This window comes from Nipponia nippon, unplaced genomic scaffold (assembly GCF_047370975.1).
Source record: "Nipponia nippon isolate SJK-2023a ecotype South Korea unplaced genomic scaffold, ASM4737097v1 scaffold_2, whole genome shotgun sequence".
Taxonomy (NCBI): domain Eukaryota; kingdom Metazoa; phylum Chordata; class Aves; order Pelecaniformes; family Threskiornithidae; genus Nipponia; species Nipponia nippon.
The window spans coordinates 131,051,681-131,072,344 of record NW_028262336.1 but is presented as its reverse complement, the minus strand read 5'-3'; the positions used below and the strand labels follow the sequence as shown (position 1 = coordinate 131,072,344).

The window sequence follows — 20,664 nt, the reverse complement described above, 5'->3', positions numbered from 1 at the left end:
TACAAAACAAGTGATGCACAATGCAATTGCTCACCGCCTGCCAATTGATGCCCAGCCCATCACTGAGCAGCGATCGCTGACCCCCGGCCAACTCCCTCAGTTTCTATACTGAGCATGACGCCATATGGTATGGAATGGCCCTGTGGCCAGTCGGGGCCAGCTGTCCTGGCTGTGCCCCCTCCCAGCTCCTTGTGCACCAGGCAGAGCATGGGAAGCTGAAAAGTCCTTGACCAGTGTAAGCACTGCTCAGCAACAACTAACACATCAGTGTGTTATCAACGTTATTCTCATCCTAAATCCAAAACACAGCACTACCAGCTCCCAGGAAGAAAATTAACTCTATCTTAGCCAAAACCAGGACACTTGCGCAAAGCCTGCCATGGTTTGGTGCTCAGCCACATGCCCTTGTGGCCACAGCAGCCTTTTGGCAGCGGGTGGCTGTAGTGGTCCTCTGGGTTGCATCTGCAGGAACAAATCCCTGAGACATGCTCAAAGCTTTCCCGTTACTTCTGCAGCAGCACTCAGAGCTGCACAGACCACGCTGCCGTGAACGCTGGAAGGCACCTGCTTGGATGGAGACTTTTTACAAACATGCTCACCCTGCCCTACTTGGCACTCCTGCCACTTTCTCCATGTACTGGCCACGTGCTGCCTGGTCATGTCTCAAACAGTCAAACAAACTGCTCTTGTCCTGCTTTGCCCTCTCTCTTTCCTACACCTTCTTCCAGGGAAGAACCTCCTTCCATGGAGGGGACATGGTTTAGTGGTGGACTTGGCAGTGATAGGTTAACAGTTGGATTTGGCGATCTTAAAGGTCTTTTCCAACCTAAGTGATTCTATGATTCTATTCTATGATTCTATGAAGAAAATTAACTCTGTCCCAGCCAAAATCAGTACACCCTCCAAACCCATCACATTGCCACCCAGGCAGCTATTGCCAGCACACCCTTTGGCTGCCTGTTTATCTGTCCACCTATCCACATATATCTTCATCATCTACCCCTATTTCTTCCCCACCACACTGCCTCCTCTCAGTGTTTTCCACAGCCCAGGTGCCTCTTGCTGGACACAGGGACACTGTGGGGATGCAACTGCTGATATTTGGAGGAGGGAGTGGACATTCCTATAGAAAGTAACGTCCAGTGTTGTAACAGCATATTTCAGACAGGATTTAAAGCCCCAAAGTTAAGCTTTAAGAACTGTGTTTCTTCATGGGATCTTTCACAAAGCACAGATTATGCCCCATCCCTTGACAGGATGATGTTTTGCTCCTGTCTCTGAAGTGGCTGGTGCTGAGCACGTTTGGAGATTGCACACTTGGAGATGGTGCACCAGTTCCTCTGGTCTTTACTCACTGAGAGCCTGACAGATGGTGCTATGAAGCATGACCAAGCAAGGATTATACTCTGTCTACAGGCTCCGCGTTCATTCTTCTGGGCAGAAGTTGAGCATCCACCGGAGCCAGAGCGCCCAATCCTCCCCCATGGCACGGCACCCAGCTGGGCTGTGGAAATGCATCCTTTCCCTGTGTGCAGACACACTGCTTACGTGTCTCAACAAGGACAAAAATAAAAGAAGGATGGGAAGAGCAGGCAAGGAATATTCCTTCCTCAGCCCTGCTGTGGAGCAGTCAAGGTGAACAACTTCATGGGGGGGCACTGGGGGGGCAGGACGCCCAGCCTCTGGGGCAGCCCCATGGGTGGAGGATGGGACATTTCCCAGTTTAATGAATATTTACCCAGGCCAGAACAGTCGATGATGCACAGAGTAAACAAAGCAATTTTTGTATTTTTGTTGGACAACCAAAATACATTTACAGATGATGAGGATGAGGTACACGTTCAAGTCTGCACACCCAGATTCAAATACTTAAATCTATATTTTCATGTTGAAGATAATTAGAGCACCCTGGAAAGCTGTCTGCTAATTTAACTTATCAAGCTAATTATTTAGCTGGTGAAGTAAAGAGGGGAGGCACAGATGTCTGGAGCTTTGTCTGAGAAGTGGGGCAGTTGGAAATAGACTAATTCATTTTTCGTGCCACACTGATGAGTTTAGCCACATGCCCTCCAATTAAACAACGCCATGTTCCCTGTTTACATAGACAGATGGAGCATGAATTCCTTGAGTGCTGAGGGCTGGAAAAGTTTAACCTCTTCCACATCAGCCACTGCAGTCCCTGAAAAGAGCAGCAGACAAGCCAGGCAAATAATTAGCATAGGTTAGAGGAGCATTTTATAACTTTATTTTTCTTTTACTTACAACCCCAAAAAGTATGGTCCCTGTATTCAAAGCTTAAGCCCTTTAAGCATAGCTTTTCTTTTATGATTTGTATTTCACATAGCACTGTATTTCCCTGAGGTGTCTGTGGGCTGTGGATTGACCTTGGTTGACAGTTCTGTAGAAGAAATGAGAGCTGGGTTTGTGTACACATTGCTTAATTTTACCCATAACTATTAGCTGTAATAACAACATTCCTGCTAAGAATTATAGTTGCTGTGTATATCAGTAACACACATATCGGCTGAAATACCTGTCACTTTGAATAGCTTAATGGGCTATTAGTAAGAACTGTAGCAATGGCAGCAACAATTAGAATAGTAAATAATCTCTGAAGTGAAGGGAAACAATAATGTTCTAAATTTGCCAATGCCCTACCAAATTTAGACTTGCAGGAGTGACCGTATCCCCTCAAGGATCAGAGTGGGTGACAGATAAATTTCAGTAATTGCTGCTGTTTCTGTAGCTCCCGGGGACCATTGTGTCCCGTGGTGCCAGGTGCTGCACAGACACAAAACAGGGAGAAAACTGCAACCTTTTCCTCTTTCCCTTCCACTGAAGGGTAGGTTAAGCGATAGCAAAGGGTGCAGGTGGAGGACAGGAGGACAAGCAGGACCGTAAGAGCCAAGCCATGGTCCAAACTCAGCAGCTGGGCAGGGGGCAGTGGTTTGCAGAGCTCCAGACAGGGCATCATGCACAGGGTGAAAGATGAAAATCTGAAAATCCAGCAAGAAGGCTGAGGAGCTGGCTGGGCAGGCTGGTACCTGCAAGCAAGGACAGACAACAGGCTGGAGGCACAGCCTGGGAGGGGAAACAGGCATCTGTCATCTGCTGCAACAGCCCATGGGCAAGGGGAGAGCTACCCGGAGGAGCAAGGATGGTGAGAGGAATCATTGTCCTCCTGCAATGTCCTGCAGGGAAGCGCATGGGGTGAGGCTGTGTGCGTCAGGGACTGAGAGTGGAGGTGTGGAAAAGGCTCGGGAACAAGGGGAAAGGCTGCAAATCCAATGTAGAGAGCTGGAGAGGGACCCACATGGAAGCAGAGACCAGGGCCTGAGTGCCAGGGAAGGGTGGCAATGGTGCTTACAGCAGCTGAGAGGAGAGGCTGTAGCAATGTCCTGGGACTGACTTTACAGGTGAGGAGCCTGGGGAAAATAAAGCAGGAAAAAGGACTGAACTGGCACTGCAAAGTGCTCGTCTCTGTGAGACACCAGACTCTTTTCATTGCCCTGTGAAATCTAATCCTGCATTACCTTTGAATTGCTAATGAAAAAGGGGCCTTTATCGAAGGCAGGGGCCAGCATGGAGCACGCATGTCCCCAGGGAACAGCAGCTGTGCCCTGGCTTTTCTGCTGACAGGCATTCCCGAGATGGCTCCTTTCCACTGCTGGGTTTTCTTCCCTTGCTGTCTGATGTATCTCATCGCAATGCTGGGAAATGGCACCATCCTGCTTGTTGTGAGAGCAAATAGAAGGCTCCACCAGCCCGTGTACTACTTCCACTGATGCTGCCCACCACTGACCTGGGCCTGACTCTGTCCACCTTGCCCACGGTGCTGCGTGTCTTTTGGTTCGGCACCGGAGAGATCAGCTTCCCAGTCTGCCTCACCCAGATGTTCTCCATCCATGCCTTCTCCTTCACGGAGTCCTCGGTGCTTCTGGCCACAGCCATGGCCATCTGCTGCCCGCTGAGATACTCCTCCATCCTCACCAGTGGCAGGATTGCAAAGACTGGGCTGGGGATGGTCTGCGGCTCTCTCACATGGCTCCCACTTATCTGCCTGCTCATGCAATTGCCGTTCTGCAGCTCCCACGTGCTGTCCCACTCCACTGCCTTGCACCAGGACATGATATGGCTGGCGTGCACAGACCCTACCCTGAACGGCCTGTACGGCCTAACCCTGGTGCTGTTTGTGATCCTAGACTCAGTGCTCATCACCTTGTCCTGCACCATGATCATTAAGGCTGTGGGGGGCATCACCTCCAGAGAGGAGCAGACCAAAACCCTCAACACTTCTGCGCTGTCTTCTGTCTCTCACTGTCTCTCACTTCTGCGCTGTCCTCATCTTCTATGTCCCCATGGTTGGCCTGTCCATTATACACTGGTACGGGAAGAATGCTGCATCCTTCAGCCACATGCTCATGGCCAGCATCTAACTTTTTGTCCCGCCTGTGTTGAACCCCATCATCTACAGCATGAAAAACCAGCCCATTCGCAAAGGCCTCCTCAGGCTCCTGTGTCAAAGACTGGCCTGGCGTGGCCGTGGCCGTGGCCAGCAGTCCAGGAGTCATAGAGAAGTGGGAAGCTTGCCTACATGAAATGCCCATAAAAAGTGACAGGCTGAACATAAGGAGGAGTTTAAGAGAGAGAAAAATTAATAGGAAGAGCACCTTGCAAAGGATGCTCTAACTGTCAGCAGAATGCTCTTTAAATGCATCAAAAGCAGGAGCCCAGCTAGGAAACAGGTGGACCACTTGGTGACCAAGGGTGAGAAGCATACTCAGGGGCGATAAGGCCACAGCAGAGAATCTCAGTGAATTCTTTGCATTGGATTTCTATACCCTACACTGTCTTCATAGCAAATGGATTAGAGGATCTTGATCAGTTCGAAGTAAATATGGAGGAGGTGTTACATCAAAGAAATATCAGTTAAATATCACTAACTCCCAGGACCAGGTGTGATTCACCTGAGAGTCTGGAAGGAGCTCAGATGTGAAGCTGCAGAGCTGCTGGGCAGGGTGCATCGCTCTATTGCAAATGGTCATGGTGCTGCAGGGCGAATCATCCCTTCAACTCCACCTGCAAAAGGGGCTTCACGGGGTTCCTGAGACCTACTGACCAGTGGGCTTGATTTCCACCGCTGGTGGGACTGTAGAGGCTGTGATAAAGAATAACATCACTAAGCATGTGGGTAAACACACGAGTAAAGCTCTTGCAGAGTCAGCCAGGCCACTGCAAGGGGGAATCCTGCCACCACGGTCTGCTGGACTTCTGTGAGAGTGGCTCCAGCTGGAGGGATCCCGTGGCCATAACGCACATGGATGCCCAAAAGCCTTTGACTAAATGTTTTTAATGAAATTAATTTGTAGGGGGATTGGAGGAAACCCTCTTCTAGGGATGGGAAGTTGGTTAAAGTAAGGGTAGTTCATTGTCAGTCCAGAGAAGAGTCAGCAGTGGCCTCCCTAAGGGATCTCTGCTAGGACTCATTTTATTCTGCATTGCCATCAGTGACCTGGACGAAGAAGTGCACAGTGAACTCTCAAAGCTTGCAGGTGACACTAGGTCAGCCACTGGAATGATAGCAACTGTTTTCTGTGGTTTCATAAGATTGCTAAAACTTTAATTGCAGTAACAATAAATTCTTGGTTCCACATAGAAGGTGTGCTTCCTTTTGCTGTAACAAGTTTTTCAGCGTACCACAGCCCCAACACACACAGAACCAGCCCAAGGCTTGGTAACACCTGAATGCGATAAGCTATTATTTGGATCATGAGTCTGACAGATGTGGGTCTCAAAGCAAGGAGTTTGAAGAAGCTCTTGCTGCATGGTGGTAGGTATATGTAATACATCTGTTGATAGTTCTCCTGGACTGCCATGAGAGACGAGGAAACGCCATGAAGGTTTGTCAAACCCAGTGCTCAACCCTGAAACTCTAGGAAGGGGGCTCAGCCTGAGGAAGGCAGCTTCTGTTATTTGGATCACATCAGCGAAATCTTATCGGGTAACCTGTTGTCATGGTTTATCCCCAGCCAGCAACTAAGCACCACCCAGCCGCTCGCTCCCTCCTCCCCGGTGGGATGGGGGAGAGAATAAGAAGAGTAAAAGTGAGAAAACTCGTGGGTTGAGGCAAAGACAGTTTAATAGGCAAAGCAAAAGCCGCGCGCACAAGCAAAGCAAAGCAAGGAATTCATTCACTGCTTCCCGTGGGCAGGCAGGTGTTCAGCCACCTCCAGGAAAGCAGGGCTCCATCACGCGTAACCGTTACTTGGGAAGACAAAAGCCATCACTCCGAACATCCCCCCTTCCTTTTTCTTCCCCCAGCTTATATACCGAGCATGATGTCATATGGTATGGAATAGCCCTTGGGCCAGTCTGGGTCAGCTGTCCTAGCTATGCTCCCTCCCAGCTTCTTATGCACCTGGCAGAGCACGAGAAGCTGAAAAGTCCTTGACTGGTGTAAACTCTGCTCAGCCAGAACCAAAACATCAGTATGTTATCAACATTATTCTCATCCAAAATCCAAAACACAGCACTCTACCAGCTACTAAGAAGAAAACTAACTCTATCCCAGCTGAAACCAGGACACCTGTAAAGCACTAACGACCATTCAGTTCTCAGGCTGACTTGGAATGTGTAGGGTATTTTTTGTTATTTTTCTGTAATTTCCCTTGGGTATTCATGTGCCCATTTAGGCTTCAGCAAATACCAGTGTTCCTTGGTTGTTCTCAGTAATGACAGCTTTATGTAAGGGAAAAAAAGAAGGCAGGATTTATTTTGGCCCTTATTAGTCCCTCCTGGGATGGTGGATGCTGCAGAGCTGTGAGGAAGGCCTTCGATGTACAGCCTTGTACACACCAGGGCTGTGACCAGCACTGCTACCGATGATTTTGTTTTGTTTTAAGTGCATAGCACTGCTTTGCCTCTCTGCCTTCTAACCTTATGCCAAAGCAATCCTATTCAAAGAGATGGAAATCAAAGCAGAGGGAGGTATGGGGAGCAGGCAGGGTATTCTGGGGTGAAACCAACCTCAACCATCTGCTTTAGGGTGATCTGAACCACTCTTCTCCAGTCTCTGTCTTAATTAGATCTCCTCCTGGGTGAGAGGAGCTTAAACACCCAGTGCGCATGGAGGCACCTCATTTCAGGAGTCCCCAGTGGGAGCTGGCTCTCCTGTTGCTGTAATACAGGATGGTGGAGCTGCAGTGCAGTGGCTGAGCTGGACCCTCTCACACCAGATGGGGACCTGACCTGAACCCTTTTTGCATATAATTCTGCTCCCATTACAATCTGATGGTATCGTGAGCCGAGTGCTGCTGCAGTGATATTGCACAGGCTCTGTTTCCATCGGGGGTCTGCATTGAGCCATTAAGTGGTTGGTCCAGGCAGAGCAGATGAACCATCCCAGCTGCTGTGAGTCTGCAGCACCCCAGAGTGGGCTGGTTACAGTCCCTGGGAAGGGAAATGTACGGTGACTTTCAGCTCCGGCAGCATGAATCATAGCTTTTGGATATGTCTTGTTCCTGCTGGAAATGTCACCTGGCTGGAACAAGAGGGCTTTGCCATACACCCAGGTCCTTAGACACTTCACAGCCTTAGCAAGTCTAGCTGCAGGTGTAAAAAGCTCGAATAAACAGCTATTGCACATATGTAGATCTATGCTCTAGTGCCTGCTGATGCACTAGAGGCTACTTGGCTGAGCACATCTAGGAAGCGTTAGATTTTCCCTGCAAATACATGCCCAGGCACTGCTGGCCAGGAGGATCAACTCCCTTGTTCTGGCAGGAGCTCTGGGTCCAGCTGACCCAGTGCCATGGTGAAGGTGGGAAACTCACCCCCACACATCCATTGCCATTAGCTTAGGAACCTCAGGCAGTTACAGCTCCTGAATGTACAGAAGACCGTAGATACTGCAACACTCCTTTATACAGCAAAGAAAATGCTGTGGGCCTAGAAACAAGTTATACTTCATCCACTGCATAAGAAGATTTTAAAGGTTCAGGATCCTCAGCAGTCAAATGGATGACAGGATGGAGCAGAGAGTATCTAAACCATTATTCACCAGCTGTTCTACCATATGAAAAACCTCCTGGGTCTTCTGTGCCCTACATCAGCACCTTCTTGGAGAGAGAAGTTTGTGTATCCCTCTGCAGATCTGTTTAGTTTTTACACTGTAAATAATGGGGTTTAGCACAGGGTGTACAAGGACATAGATATTGGCCATGAGGACATGAATCAGAGGAGAGGCAGGTTTCCCAAACCTGTACACCATGGACAAGCTAATCATTGGGATATAATAAATCAAAACAGCACAGACATGAGACACTCAGGTGTCCAGGGCCTTGAGACACTCTTCCTTGGATGTGATACTCAGCACAGTGTTAACGATCATGACATAGGACAGGATGACAGACAGCAAGTCTAGCCCAAAGGTACCCAGGACAACAAATAACCCATACATGCTATTCACCTTGATATCTGCACAGGGCAGCTGGAGAAAGCTGGGGTTCAAACAGGAGTGAGCCAGCACATGGGACCTGCAGAATGACAGCTTCTTCAGAAGTATCGGCAAGGGGAGCAAGAGGCTAATGCTCCTCGCTGTGAGCCCCAGCCCAATGACACCTATTCTGGGGTTGGTCAGGATGGAGGCATACTGCAGGGGGTTGTAGATGGCCATGAAGTGGTCAAAGGCCATGGCCCACAGCACCCCAGCATCCAGGATGGAGAAGCAGTGAATGAAGAACATCTGGGTGAGGCAGGCGTCAAACCTGATCTTCTGTGAATCAAAGAGCAGCACACTCAGCACTGGGGAGCACAGACAGAGACACGCCAAGCTCTGTGATAGCCAGCGTGCACAGGAAGAGGTACACGGGCTCATGGAGGCTGCGCTCTGCTTTGATGACAAAGAGGATCGTGCTATTTCCCAGGATGGAAATAATGTACATGTAGCAGAAAGGGACAGCAAGCCGCACATTCCCATATTCCATTCCTGGGATTCCTGTTAGAAGGAAGGTAGAAGGTCTAAGGAAGCTACTGTTCGTCATTTTCCTAGTACAGCATCTTTGTCCTGTCAAAGATCAAGCAGCAGATCCCACTCATCCTACAAATTCACAGAAATCATAAAAGAGTAATCATGCCATAAAGCAAAGCAAAGCAAAGCTTTCTTCACGTCTCTCACTTCTCACTTCTCAGACTTCTGAGTTTGCTGAGACAGCAAGAGGGCATTTTACCTTTGTGATCAGTTCTTGTCACGGAGAACTACAGCTCCCAAAAGTCAGAAAGCTTATGAAGATGGAGGGACACAGTACCTAGTTGATGGTTGAATTATGGGCTTCTCTATGCCAGGACACAGAGAGCTGTTTACTAGATTGACAGATGTGATACTGTATTGACTGCGTTGCACCAGAGGGCAAAAAGACTTGAGAGGTGGCATCCTGGATGAGGGGTGAAAGCAGACTTGTATCTCATACAGAAAGCCCACTTCTGGACTTGGGAGTCATGGAGGGAGTTCACCCATCCTTGCTCTGGCTTTTCCTTGTCCTGTAGAAGAGCAAGCGAAGGAGCACCATGCAGATACCGAGACCTGTGCTCTGACATTGCCAGGTGACCGAGTGTGGCTTCCACTGCTTTATGAATGAGATTCCCACATCCCTTCTGTGCGGGTGTTGCAGAGCACGTCTTCTCTGCCGGCTGTGAGCTTCATCCTCATTTTAGATATCTTTTTTTTTTTTTTTTTAATTCTTTGCACGTCTATTTTATTTCTTTCTGTGAATGAATATCAGACTTGGTGATCTTTTCCTTCCCTAAAAATAACCTTGGCAGCAAAGACCTGATATAAGTGCTTTTGCACCAACTGGTTTCTGCGTCTTTGAGCGCTGTGCACAGCTGAGAACCCAGATAGTACAGCAACATTTTGCAGGATCCAGCCAAAAAGCAGCATTGTGAACATCTGCTAGCCCAAGAGCAAAAGATTTTGGACTTGGATATTCTTGTATGTACAAATGCAAATGCTGTTTTCCAGTATAAAGGAAGTAAACAATAACCAAATCACCCTCTGGCAGCTCCCTCTGGTGTACAGGAACCACTTCTGCATGCTGAGAAGAGAAGATTTTGGTCCTAATTATCCACCTTGCCAAGCTGTGACACAGGCAAGGATTGTCCTTCCTTACAGGTCACTGTCCCCTCACCTGGGCGCAGGTGCCTGCTGTGTAGGTATCAACATCTCAGCTGGTTGTCTGGACCCCACCAGTCACACTGGGGAACAGGCACAGCCAGAAGGCAGTTTATCTCACCCTGATGTCTACCCTGGTCAGATAAATGGTGTGTAAAGCCCTCATTGACAAGAAAAGGGTCTGAGGATAACAAGCTCTTCATTACATGCACATCCTCCCTTTAAAACTAATAATCACTTCAACACTAATACTACCGTAACACTGACAGAGTTATCTGACATTATCTAACAGCTGACATTGAAAAGCAGCTCAGAAAAAGCAAATCACTTTGCCTTAAATGTGGAGCAATACCCAAATATGAGCCGCCTGAGCATCTTGCCTCCAGGCTGCCAGTGAACGCATCTTTATATTGCCACTCCACAGAATCCTTCAGGACTCCCAGGCTCACTGGATACTTCTGCTTCTTTTTTTTTTTTCTGGTTGATCCAGTATCTCAAGGGAGATGATGCAAACACACTATTAAGGGTGTATCCCAGTGTCAAGTGGAAGGCTACTGTGGAACTGCCTTGGGTTAGCACCAGGAGTTAAATAGGACTAGAAACTAGGTGTGAAGTCAAAGCAGGACTTGAATGCAGTGCTGGCTTCTGACCCTCTGTAGGGGTGAGAAGGACAGATGTGAACCTATCAAGAGGAGAGGGTGATGGTGGCAAGATCTCCCTTTCCTGGCAGCTGTGGCCTCAGGCACCATTGTCAGAAGATGAGACTCCTGACAACACTGGGCTACCCATCAAAATGTTCAGGTTTGGTCTTTTTCAGCAATAGGACCATTTGTTGCCTTTGGATTTCAAAGCACCACCCCAAAGTTGTACGCCCCCTCATGAAAGCGTGCTTGTGTCCCTGGTTTGGGTACAGACCTCCTTGGCTTTCCCACCACTTTCTCCAGGCGACTCACATGCAGCGTTAGCATCGACTGGAGGGCACTGCTGACCCCCTCCCACCCCAGCAACCACCCCATGTGCAGTGATCCAGATGTCACAGCTTTATTTGTTTACAGAGAAGGGAATCCTAAAGTAGGAGCCTAAGCTGTTGGTGCTGAGTATCTGACATGATGTGGCGGTGATGGCTTATATGCACACATCTCATAGGTCACAAGGACCTATATGAGTCAGCCAGTCACCTTTGCATGTATCTGAGCAGCAACGATCCCCTGCTGTCATTTCTTACTTTGAAAAGGCAGCTCTTAGAAGACCTTTCCCATTGCCACTGGAGGAGGCAGCGTGGTGGAATGGATGGACATTGGTCATGAGGGCAGCTCCCATGTTCTTAATAAAAATGAAAACAACAACAGTTTCTGTGGAGCTTGCAGAAAAATGGGGGTTCTGTCTCACCAGAGTGGTGGCAGATGAGCATCAGTCCACAAGAAAAGGTGCAGCCCTGCTTTATGTAGTGGGTGCTCTGAGACAGGCTCTTAGATGAACTGCAGTTGTCTCTCTCCTCCTTTGGCTTCCCCTGCCTCTCGTCTGTGGTCTGTGAAAAGCTACTTCTGTTTTATCTGAAGAAAAAGGACGAACGGAGTTGAAATTTAAGTATTCTACTGAAATGGTGCCAAAAAAAATCATTCATTTCCCGTTTTGTCTGCAGCCTAGCATCTGCTTTGCTTCAGCAGAAGCGCATGTTCTCTTCCTGGGCCCCCCCACTCCTGCTTCCCCGCTGGTATCCAGCTCACGGAGAGACAGCAGAGCCTGGAGGCTCCTCATGGGTGGCCATGATAGTCAGGGCTGCTCAGGAAGACAGAGAGCTCCAAGAAATGCCAGGCCAGGCCAGAGATCTCCTCTCCATCCATTAGTGCTCTTCAGTTTGTACTAAAACTAGAGCAAAGGTCTGTAACGTGCTTGAGTTTCGTAACCTGAGTTTGAGTCATCTGACCTCCACCTCATTTTGATGCCTACCTTTTTCAGATATAGAGCAGTGATTCTGCAAAACATGTTTGCCTATTTATTGGGATAGTTGACTTATGTATAGTGCAATCCCGTTAGCAACGATCTCCCTGTGGTAGGTCACTCCAAATAATTGCGTCAGCGAGGATTTCTGATATTTTTGAAAGGGTTTACATTTACATAGGACTTTTGGAATTTTCTAGCATAGGATTATTGTAGGTTTTGCCTTCCTTACAAAAAAAATGTTAATGCTTAAAATTGAATTCTACCGATTTCCTTCTACAAGGACAGTCACCATTCCCATCTGAGCACCTTCCCATAGAATCATAGAATCATTTAGGTTGGAAAAGACCTTTAAGATCATTGAGTCCAACTGTAAGCCTAACACTTCCATGTCCACCACTAAACCATGTCCCTAACCACCACACCTACATGTCTTTTAAATACCATCACACAGTCCAGGGAACACTCGTCATATAATGAGAGCTGCTGCAGGAAGATCTTTTGGAAATACTCAGCCTTACAGTGTAAATATTTTAAACATGAGAGGATATTTTTTTAACAGTGAAAGAATTTTAACAGTGAGGAGTTTAACTTCTGGGAGGGGTGAACTCTCCATCTCCTAGTGGTATAGAAGTCAGACTGAATGTCTTTATGTCAAGTTTCATCGCTAAATGGATGAAACCTCCTGGACAGTGCTATCGGAAGAGGCAATCTACTGATTTCTGCACGAATGCATTGCTTAAACTCCAGGCACTGAGGAAGAGTTCCTCCTTGAACAAATAAATAGTCACAGTTAAATTTACCAGCATCACCAGTAAATTATGAGCGCAGTTTAAGGTACATCATATGGGTCAGATTCCCTTTCACTGGAAGAGGAGGACCACCCTGTCCCAGAGCTTCTTGGTTCTCACCCCATAAACAATGGGGTTTAACGTGGGGGGCACTAGCAGGTAGAGATTGGCCACCATTATATGGATGTGGGGAGGGATGCTCTGCCCAAACCGGTGGGTGAGGAACGTGAAGAGGGCAAGGACATAAAAGGCAAGGATGACACAGACATGGGATGCACAAGTGCTGAATGCTTTAAGTCGTGCCTCTGTGGATGACAGCCTCATTACCACCCGCAGGATCATGGTGTAGGACACAGAAATCAAGATCATGTCAGATCCTGTCACTATGAAAGCCACAAAGAGGCCATAAATGACATTGACTCTGGTGTCCCCACACACCAGCTTCACCATGGCCATGTGCTCGCAGTAAGAGTGGGAGATGATGTGATGCTGGCAGAAGGGCATCCTGTGGAGGAGGAAGCAGAAGGGACTCACCAGGAGGACTCCACGCACCAGCACCAGGCTCCCGAGGGCCACCACCACCGGCACAGAGAGGATGCTGGAGTGCTGCAGCGGGTGGCAAATAGCGATGTAGCGATCCAAGGCCATGGCCATGAGCACACCCGACTCCACCGATGAGAAGGTATGGATGAAGAACAACTGAGCAAGGCAGGAGAGAAACCCAATCTCCCCGGACCCCAGCCAGAAGATGCCAAGCATTTTGGGTAGCATGGATGTTGATAGGACCAGGTCAGTGAAGGCCAGCATGGCCAGGAAGAGGTACATGGGCTCGTGCAGGCTCGGCTCTGCCTTTATAATGAGGAGAAGGGTGATGTTCCCCAGCACAGCAATGGCATACATGATGCAGAAGGGGAAGGCAATCCAGAACTGCTCCTTCTCCAGCCCAGGGATGCCAGTGAGTAGGAAATAGGGAGGGTGGGAGAAGGCAGTAGAGTTCAGAGACATGAAACCCTTCTTGTCTCTTGCCTACACTGAGGGCTCTTGTGTCCTGTAAAAAAGCATCAAAAACCCTCGACCTGATCTAGTCAGTGGCAGAGACTGGCATGAGGTACAGTCCAGAAGCTCACATTCCCCGCACAGCCATCCATCCCCATGACAGCTGCTTGAGCTGGTTCAAGAGAGCACTTCTGAGGCAAATGTCCTGCCAGTTTCCACTGAAAGTCCTCTGGCCCACTTGGTGGAGTGGTCCTGGAGCATGCAGACTGGATTCCTCCTGGATCAAACTGAACAAGAAGACTGCCCGAGGTGCACACCTGATACTCTCCAGTGTCCAAAGGGTGTCCAACCCCAGAGACCAGATGAAAGCTGGTCTGAAGTAAACCTTCTTGAAATGTGCGTAGTGGGGTTATGAAGTCACTAGCACCAGCCTCGTAGCTCTACAGAAGCTTTTAACAGCACTGTGCTGCTTGCCAGTGTAAACAGAGGCAACGAGTGCTTGCCTCAGTCAAGAAACATCCAATTTCAGGGCAAAAAAACTGAGCCAGTGCCACGGTATTTGACAACCCCCCCTACAAATGCAGTGCTCCAGTGATGTCCATTCTCCCCCTCCAAAAAGACGGCGGCTCGCTCAGCCCCTGCACATTGCTCATCTCATGTTTTTTTCCCTAATACCTGGGAAAAAGGATTCCTTGAAGAGCCCTGCAGCACAGATTAGGCCAATGTTCCTGACCTGATAAGACTCTTCAGAAACCTTCCTGGGGCCAACCGCACTTGTGCTGGAGACCTGTAGGGAGCAGAGGGATGGAGGAGATAACAGGATAACTAGGAGATAACAGGAGATAACTAGGAAGTGAAATTCCTGATATTTTTCTTTCTTCATTCCATCTCCTTCCTGCCAGCTGCCTCTGCTGGTGCTGCTTTACCTAAAACTTCATTCTTCCACGGAGAACACTGGGACAGGGAAAGCAATTCCCAGGCAAAGGCAATGTGAGAGGCAGGACCGTGCCTGCAAGCTTCACTAACTGGGGGCTGTTCAATGCTTGCTGCTGCTGCCCAGGAGGAGCGATGGCATAAAAGGCCCTATTGCAGAGCAATAAGTTGCTGCCTGAACTGTAAATACTCACCTGCCTCCTGCAGGTTTCCATGCAGGGACTCTGCACTGCAGAGACCAGGAGATATTTATCTGTCTGACAGATAAATCCCAGCAGGGAGCTCTGCATTTCCCCTGCTACTTACGGTGTAATTAGAGAGAGAGAAATAGACAGTTTTTAACCCCCTCAATGCAGATGACCTCAGAGACACAGCTGCATTTTCGCCAGTTTTGTATCTGTTTTCTTGCAGTGTGTTTATTTGGGGGAGACTTAAGAGCGATGCGGCAGTTCAAGATTAAATCACAGGACTGGGTTTGTAATTAAAACTGCAGCAGCATGAATTATTAAGTACTTTTCAAACAACAGCAATCTATCCTTTTTCTGCTATGTTTCATCCATAGCTCTAATACAGGCTGAGAGAGGCAAGTCAGTGACATCATCCCCGTTACACAGATGGAGAACGGTGAAATAACGAGAGGCAGATCTGAGAGCCCTCCGCATGTTTGTTAAATAACTCTCACTGCCGTGTGGCACACTGCACCTCCCTGTGCTGTTTTTGTGGAGTTCACGCAATATAACATTTCTGTACCAGATCTTTGGCAATGCCAATTTCAATTAAAAAGCAAGTCATGCAAATAAACCCCCCTTCCATTATTGGGGAACTGTATCAAAACCCAAGGCAGCCTACTGAGAGAGTCTGGGACAGCAGAAATGCCAGAGTGTGCAAAGGCGCTGGGTCCCCAAGTCCAGTCCCAGGAGTACTTGAAGAGAAGAGAAGAGAAGAGAAGAGAAGAGAAGAGAAGAGAAGAGAAGAGAAGAGAAGAGAAGAGAAGAGAAGAGAAGAGAAGAGAAGAGAAGAGAAGAGAAGAGAAGAGAAGAGAAGAGAAGAGAAGAGAAGAGAAGAGAAGAGAAGAGAAGAGAAGAGAAGAGAAGAGAAGAGAAGAGAAGAGAAGAGAAGAGAAGAGAAGAGAAGAGAAGAGAAGAGAAGAGAAGAGGCTCTCTTAACTCTCTTTCTGAGAAATAGATGGCTAGGAAATATAATACAGCATTTTCAGGGTGGTTCATTCATTTTTCTTTATTAATTTTTCTCTCAGCACAAAAGGGAAAAAAATAAGGAACATATGGAGAATGAGCAGGAGCCATTTCTCAATGCCACGGCCATCTGAAAAGAGTTTAGATCGATAGCACGCCTCTGAAAAATTCATTCACACTTCCCAAATCACATTAGGCAGGTACAGATTGTTTTCATTTTTGTGAAAATTTTTTACCCTTCTAAGCTCTAATAAAATAAAATACGACAAAAATTGCAGAGGGCAAAATTGCCTTTAAGTTCCAGATGGCAACTACTTGTAACCCACTTAAATGAAAGTATTTATTTTGAAATAAAATGTGCTTTAATTTAGCAGAAAAAGTTGTAACAAGATGTGTTTCATGGAGACCAAAGCTATACAAGCACAGACTACAAAAACGACACCCATTTTACTCCCAGTGTTAGCTGGCAATTGGAAGACACTGCACCAAACTCCACCAAATATTGCTGTCATCTGAAGGCCCAGATGCAAGACAGCATGTGTCTTTGGTAAGACACCTATTTTAGCACACCTAGAAGTTATGGACAAGATGCAAGAGCCCCTGAGCGCAGCACTTCAACATGTCTTCTGTCCTCCCTGATACAACTCATTGTTCACTGCCTGCTTGCACATATTTCCCTGTTTTTCTCAAATAATTTATTTCTTTTTCACAGCTAAACTTGCTTGTATTATGCCAGCATGTACGGGGGCAACAGGAGCACATGCCAAGCAAAGGCAGGTTGCCCAGAGGGGTTGTGCTGCCTCCATCCTTGAAGGGTTTTAAGACCCAACTGGATAAAACCCTGAGCAAACTGGCCTAACACTAAATGAAACTTCTCCCTGCAAATCTTAGACCATCAAGCATATTTCCACTTGCATGGTGTGAACCAGTGCAGATTTACATGCTCTATAATTTTTATTTTTCTCTTTCCTCCTTCTCTAGCAGTTCCTCCTGATAATCATTGTTTTGGGCTCTGTGTTGACCTTTCCAGAGAGTGATCTGCCATGCCCCCAAAGGATTATCCCACAGTCTACTCAGCACTTGCTAAACCACATCTAGATACTGCATCTGGTTTTGGGCCCCTGTGCAAAAAAGGCATCAACAAAGTGGAGTGAGTTCAGCTGATGGCTCCCAGGGTGGCTGGGTTTGGAGAAATGCTCCATGAGGAGAGGCTTAGGAAAATGGGCTTGTTCAGCCTGGAAAAGAAAAGGTTTCAAGAAGACCCAACAACAGAAGAGCAGCCTTCCTCTACCTTTATCAAGAAGATGGAGCCAAGCTCCTCACAATGTCGCATGGCAGGAGAACGAGAGAAAACAAGCATAAGTTGAAACACGAGAGGCTCAAACTGGATATAAAGAGAAGCTTTTTCACAGTAAGGACAACCAGGCAGTGTAATAGAGGCACAAGGGGGTTGTGCAACATCCATCCTTGGAAGCTTTCAACACCGAACTGGATAAAGCCCTGAGCAACCTTGTCTGACCCTAGAGCTGCCCCTGCTTTGAGCAGGAGGTTGGATTAGAGATGTCCTGAGGTCACTTCCAACCTGAATTACCTCATGATTCTGTGATCATCATCTGCTGATGGAGACAGCAGTGTTCAAGAGCACCTGGGCCTCCTGATGGAGTATAGCTCAGCCTTATTAATAGTACCTGGTGCTGCTCTAGTCAGCTGTGAAGGGTCCTGCTGTGCAAGGCTTTCTGCACTACTTCCTTGCGTAAAGCCAGTGTGTTCAAATTAGAGATCACACCCCGCCGGCACCTCTCACTGGAGGAATCCCAGGGGCTGTTGCAGTGGGAACAGCAAACACATCCCTGTGCATGGCCATGCAGCCACCTCAAGGATGAAGACCACAATTCATGCTAGCCAACAACAAGGTAAGAGTTTAAACTGAGAGGAAAAAGAAAAAATTGCTTGGTTTTTTCTATTCATAAAGAAACAGATTTATTTTTAAAAAGACAAAGAACATTAGAAAAAAACCTAGAAGCGAACACTCTTCAAATCTGTATGTTTCTTTGTAAAGTCCTATTGCACAGCATCCTTTCCCAGGATCTTTAAGCTTTTTCCAAAATATGAAGTGGTGTCTCCATCCTTAGAGATATTCAAAAGGTGTCTGGACACAGTCCTGGGCAACCAGCTCTAGCTGGCCCTGCTTGAGCTGGGGGGTTGGAGAAGATGCCCTTCAGAGGTGCCTCCAACCTCCACCATCCTGTGATTCTGTGACGGCGTGAAAACAAATGCAGTTTGCTTTCAGACCTTCTTCATTGGCCCTAAGGCTTGTTGGCTTTCATTGTATTAAGAGTTTTGTAGTAGTGTCCCACTGGTAGAAGAGGCATGAGAATAAAGAGAAGAAAGGCTGTCAGGTACTCTGTTTCATGGGGAATACCTAGGAAGTATTAAAAAAGCTTGAAAGCTGAAGAACTTGAACTTAATTCATAACTTCTTAGGAATTCCAAGCATGTGTGAAGTCAAAGGTATGAAACACCTTTGACTTGGAAATACCACTTCCTTCAGCTTGGAAGTATCATCACTAACATTTATAACTTGCTTATTTTTTCTCTTGAGACATTGTCATTTTATTGAATATAATTATTAATTGGAGTTATTTTTACAATTGCTACCAATAACTCTGGGTCTGAAATTTTTCCAGAGCATCTGCTACAAGGAGGCTGAGAGAACGACTGAACGCCCAATAGGTCAGAACAAGACCACGGAGGTGGAGGACGTCCTCTGAAGTGCATTTCTGGATCTATAATGTCACTTGCTGTAATTGTTTTACTTAGAGATTGTTTGTTGTTACAGGCAAAGCTTCTGGCAAAAATTTTGCTAAAATGCTTTTGGAAAGTGAATGTGCCACAAGTGGAAACCATGAATTAACCAAACAATTCAAAAAACACCGTAGCATTCAGTCAGCTCTGCCGTTGTTACAGGTGAGATGGGAACAAAGTGCAATATCAAGACATCTTTATTAGTATGCTGAGCCAGTTTTCTTTCCCATTACACTACCTGCTGGATCAGGGTTGGATTTAGATCATTGTAGTAGATTCTCTCCAAGTTTGGTGAGGGTAAACACTCTTGGAAGGAGTTTACAATTGCTATTTACTTTTTGCCTTGTAGTAGCACTTCAGAGCCTACTACCACGTGCTAGGTGCCATACAAACAGAGGACAGTCCTGCACCAAAGACTCTAAGTGTAAAACAAAATGAGCTGGTGTGAGGATACAGGAGACTGTGGCCGAGCACAGGTCAATGGGCAGTGCTGTCATTGTATATATGAATTAAATTCAGGATCCTCCTCTGTATCTGTTTGGTCCCCACTCCGTAGATGATGGGGTTGAGCACAGTAGGCACCAGGATGTAGATGTTCCCCATGATGATATGGACCAGTGGAGCCAGGCCCTTCCCAAACCTGTGCACCACGGAGAGCCCAATCAGGGGCACGTAGAAGGCCAGGACCACGCAGATATGGGCAATGCAGGTGCTGAACACCTTGAGCCTTTCCTTCCATGATGCCAACCGCAAGACAGCCTTGAGGATCAGGATGTAGGAGAGGCAGATGAGGATGGCGTCCAGCCCCATGACCAGCAGGATGGCGGTGAGGCCATAGACCACGCTGGGGGTGGTGTTGGCACAGGCCAGGTTCATCACGTCCTGGTGCAGGCAGAAAGAGTGTGACAGCAGCCGGGAGCTGCAGAAGGGAAGGGGCAGGAGGAGCAAAGGCAAAGGCAGGAAGAAGAGAACTCCCCTGGCCATGGCCACCAGCCCTATTTTCGCTGTCACAGCGTTGGTGAGGATGGCAGCGTGTCTCAGCGGGTGGCAGATGGCCACGTACCGGTCCACGGCCATGGCCAGGAGGACAGTGGACTCGATGGCTGAGAGGGTGTGGATGAGGAACATCTGGACAAGGCAAGCGTCAAAGCTGATCTCCCTGGTGTTGAACCAGTAAAAGGAGAGGGTGCGTGGCACCGTGGACGTGGACAGGGCCAGGTCGATGGCAGCCAGCATGCAGAGAAAGAAGTACATGGGAGCATGCAGGCTGGGCTCCATCTTCACGATGAACAGCACCGCGCAGTTGCCTGTGACCGCCAAGACGTACATGGAGCACAGAAGGATCGCCATCCAGAAATGGGCAGCCTCCAGCCCTGGGATGCTGGCCAGGATGAAGGAGGATGGGCTGATCTCAGAGCTGTTGGGGGAGAGCATGGCGCGTGGGGTGAAGAGCAGTCATGCTATGCCGTGGCACATCCCCTGCTGCAAGGGAAAGAGAAACAGCAGCTTTATAAATCCTTTCCCATGACTGTGAATCCCATGGGGCTGTGCCTGTGAAATGCAAGGGAATCTTATAGTTGCCATACTGATACAGAGAGCTCTTCTCTTGTTTCTTTAGCCCATTATTGCTGTATACAATAACATATGCAGCCACAAAATGGTGGCATTTGAATTTGGACAGGAATTGCTTGAATTCTCTTAAATGCAGGACACTGTAAAATAAATATTTTAAATGATAAACCCAAAAGCTAACTTGCTTTCTTTTGTTTTTAAAGGGAAAAATTAAAACAAACAAACAAACAAACAGATTTTTTTAGTGCTTCCTGTAAACTTCAGTT

At 47.6% G+C, this 20,664-nt stretch overlaps 2 protein-coding genes and 2 pseudogenes across 2 annotated transcripts; 1 reads left to right on the top strand and 3 right to left on the bottom strand.

Moving 5' to 3' along the window:
* Positions 1-3,593: 3,593 nt before the first annotated feature.
* LOC148055975 (olfactory receptor 51Q1-like) lies at positions 3,594-4,598 on the top strand (annotated as a pseudogene).
* A 3,509-nt stretch (positions 4,599-8,107) lies between these two features.
* On the bottom strand, positions 8,108-9,041 carry LOC104014846 (olfactory receptor 51G2-like; annotated as a pseudogene).
* Positions 9,042-12,972: 3,931 nt separating this feature from the next.
* On the bottom strand, positions 12,973-13,905 carry LOC104014844 (olfactory receptor 52R1). The gene has a single exon (XM_009467523.1). It carries the CDS (start codon positions 13,903-13,905, stop codon positions 12,973-12,975), a length of 933 nt encoding a protein of 310 aa, XP_009465798.1.
* A 5,398-nt stretch (positions 13,906-19,303) lies between these two features.
* LOC104014848 (olfactory receptor 51E2) lies at positions 19,304-20,260 on the bottom strand. The gene has a single exon (XM_009467527.2). It carries the CDS (start codon positions 20,258-20,260, stop codon positions 19,304-19,306), a length of 957 nt encoding a protein of 318 aa, XP_009465802.2.
* Between the last annotated feature and the right edge of the window lie 404 nt (positions 20,261-20,664).